Here is a 1,786-nt window from a genome sequence, read left to right as displayed (position 1 = left end):
CGCTCTTCCCGGGCATCACCCCACACCTGATGATGCTCTCCCTGTGGTTTCGCGTCCCATTCTTCAGGGACTACCTGATGAGCGGAGGTAAGCAGGACGGCAGCACAGACCAACCCTCCTGGCAAGTGGTGGGATGGGCGGGTGCTTTTTTGGGGAGCAGAGAGTGAAGACACTAGGGGAAGAGGAGTCAAGGGTCTGTTCGTCCCCATCTGTGGCCAATTGTATCCCATGCATGGACCCAGCTATTGAAGGTGGCACCTAAAACCTCCATGAGGTTAAAAATTGCCCTCCCTGTTGTTCAATTGCCCTATCTCTGTTGTTCAGCTACATAAATGACCTCTGAGCTGAGGGCATCTCTGTGCCAAGTGCTGTGTAACAACAAAATGCAGGACAAATCATGAGCAGAAATGCTGAGACCATCAGGGTGGTTCTGTATTTCTTCTTTCCAAGCAAATAATATTCAGGCTTGAAATTGTGGCTGCCACTAAAAGAAGGAAGAAATCTATTTATCCAAAGCTGCTGCTGCTTGCAGGGAAGCAGCAGCCAGGAAGAGAGGATGCAAAAAGCAGCTCATGCTGGTGCAAAACCACGTGGTAGGAGAGGAAGAAAAAATGAAAAGAAATAGGTAAAAATTAAATGGAAAGAGGGGAAAGGGAGTCTGGAGAGATTTTTGGAGACTGGTAGAGAGATGACCTCCGTCTCTCACTGGTGGGCTTGGGGAATGGTCACTTCTCCAGCCAAATGGGCTCATGTTGTAGGCAGGATTCAATAGACCAAACACAGGCATCCAGCTCCCTCTGAGATACCCCAGGGCTTTCATCACTCTGCATTCCATGTAAACCTGGCTCCTGCTGCTGCGAAAATATTTACATGGAAAGCGAGGAACCATAACAGTGAGTTATGAGGTTTAATCGCTGTAATGTGGGAGTTTTGTGCATAGCTCATGTTCAAGTCAGTTGGATCCATTTGAGAAAGAGGTTTTAATTTGCAAATTATATCAGTCTCTAAAACAAGGATTTTATTTTTTTATATCAAAACAACATTGTTTTGTCATCTCTGAATTAAAAGGTTACTAACTTTTGCAAGTAAATAACAACAAGGGACTGAATTCTGCATTAAATTCCATTTTAAATTAGCAGCATCCACTGAAATTCATGTGTGTTTCAACCTAAAGCAAATGTTTCACTGCCTCTGGAATGATTCAGAGTTGGATATGGTTTCATCTGACAACAAACCACAACAGATTTTCCCTGGGGTTTAAGTGCAGCTAGTTCTCAGTTTATTTTTTTCCTGATTTTTTTTTCCCATTTCTCACTTCTGGGTCAGACAGTGAAGAGATAATTGTATATTCACACAGCAGATCTGCGCATGAATCCAGCATGAATCCAGGGAAGCTGGGCTGAGATTGTCAAAGTATAGAAAAACACTGAAAATGAAGTGTCTAGCACCCCTCGGGAGCTGGATAATGGGGGAAAAAGGGTATAGAGCAAACCACAATCGTGAGGGTTTTATAGATGTTCATTTTTTTCCTCTCTGCCCTCCTAGGTCTTGTCTCCTCGGACAAGGAGAGCGCATCCTATGTGTTGCAGAAGCCGGAGGGTGGGAATGTGCTGGCCATCATTGTTGGTGGGGCACAGGAGGCGCTGGATGCCCAGCCAGGATCCTGCACCTTGCTGCTGAAGAATAGGAAGGGATTTGTCCGCCTGGCCATCAAGCACGGGTGATGCAGGGGATGGAGTCAAAGGATGCTTGGGGAGGGATGCTCCAGTCTGTGGTGGGTTAGTGG

The 1,786-nt window shown here is 45.9% G+C and overlaps 1 protein-coding gene across 1 annotated transcript in view; it reads left to right on the top strand.

The window, feature by feature from the left end:
* Window positions 1-1,786, top strand: part of MOGAT2 (monoacylglycerol O-acyltransferase 2) — a 21,023-nt gene that overhangs the window by 17,293 nt on the left and 1,944 nt on the right. Inside the window, 2 exon segments of the mRNA XM_010179519.1 lie at window positions 1-87; window positions 1,546-1,720. The exon segment at window positions 1-87 is cut by the window's left edge and continues 7 nt beyond it. Coding sequence (XP_010177821.1) covers window positions 1-87; window positions 1,546-1,720 — 262 coding nt within the window.

Source organism: Mesitornis unicolor, unplaced genomic scaffold (genome assembly GCF_000695765.1).
Source record: "Mesitornis unicolor isolate BGI_N332 unplaced genomic scaffold, ASM69576v1 scaffold11712, whole genome shotgun sequence".
NCBI lineage: Eukaryota > Metazoa > Chordata > Aves > Mesitornithiformes > Mesitornithidae > Mesitornis > Mesitornis unicolor.
The sequence above is the reverse complement of the archived record's forward strand: the minus strand, read 5'-3'. Positions and strand labels throughout refer to the sequence as shown.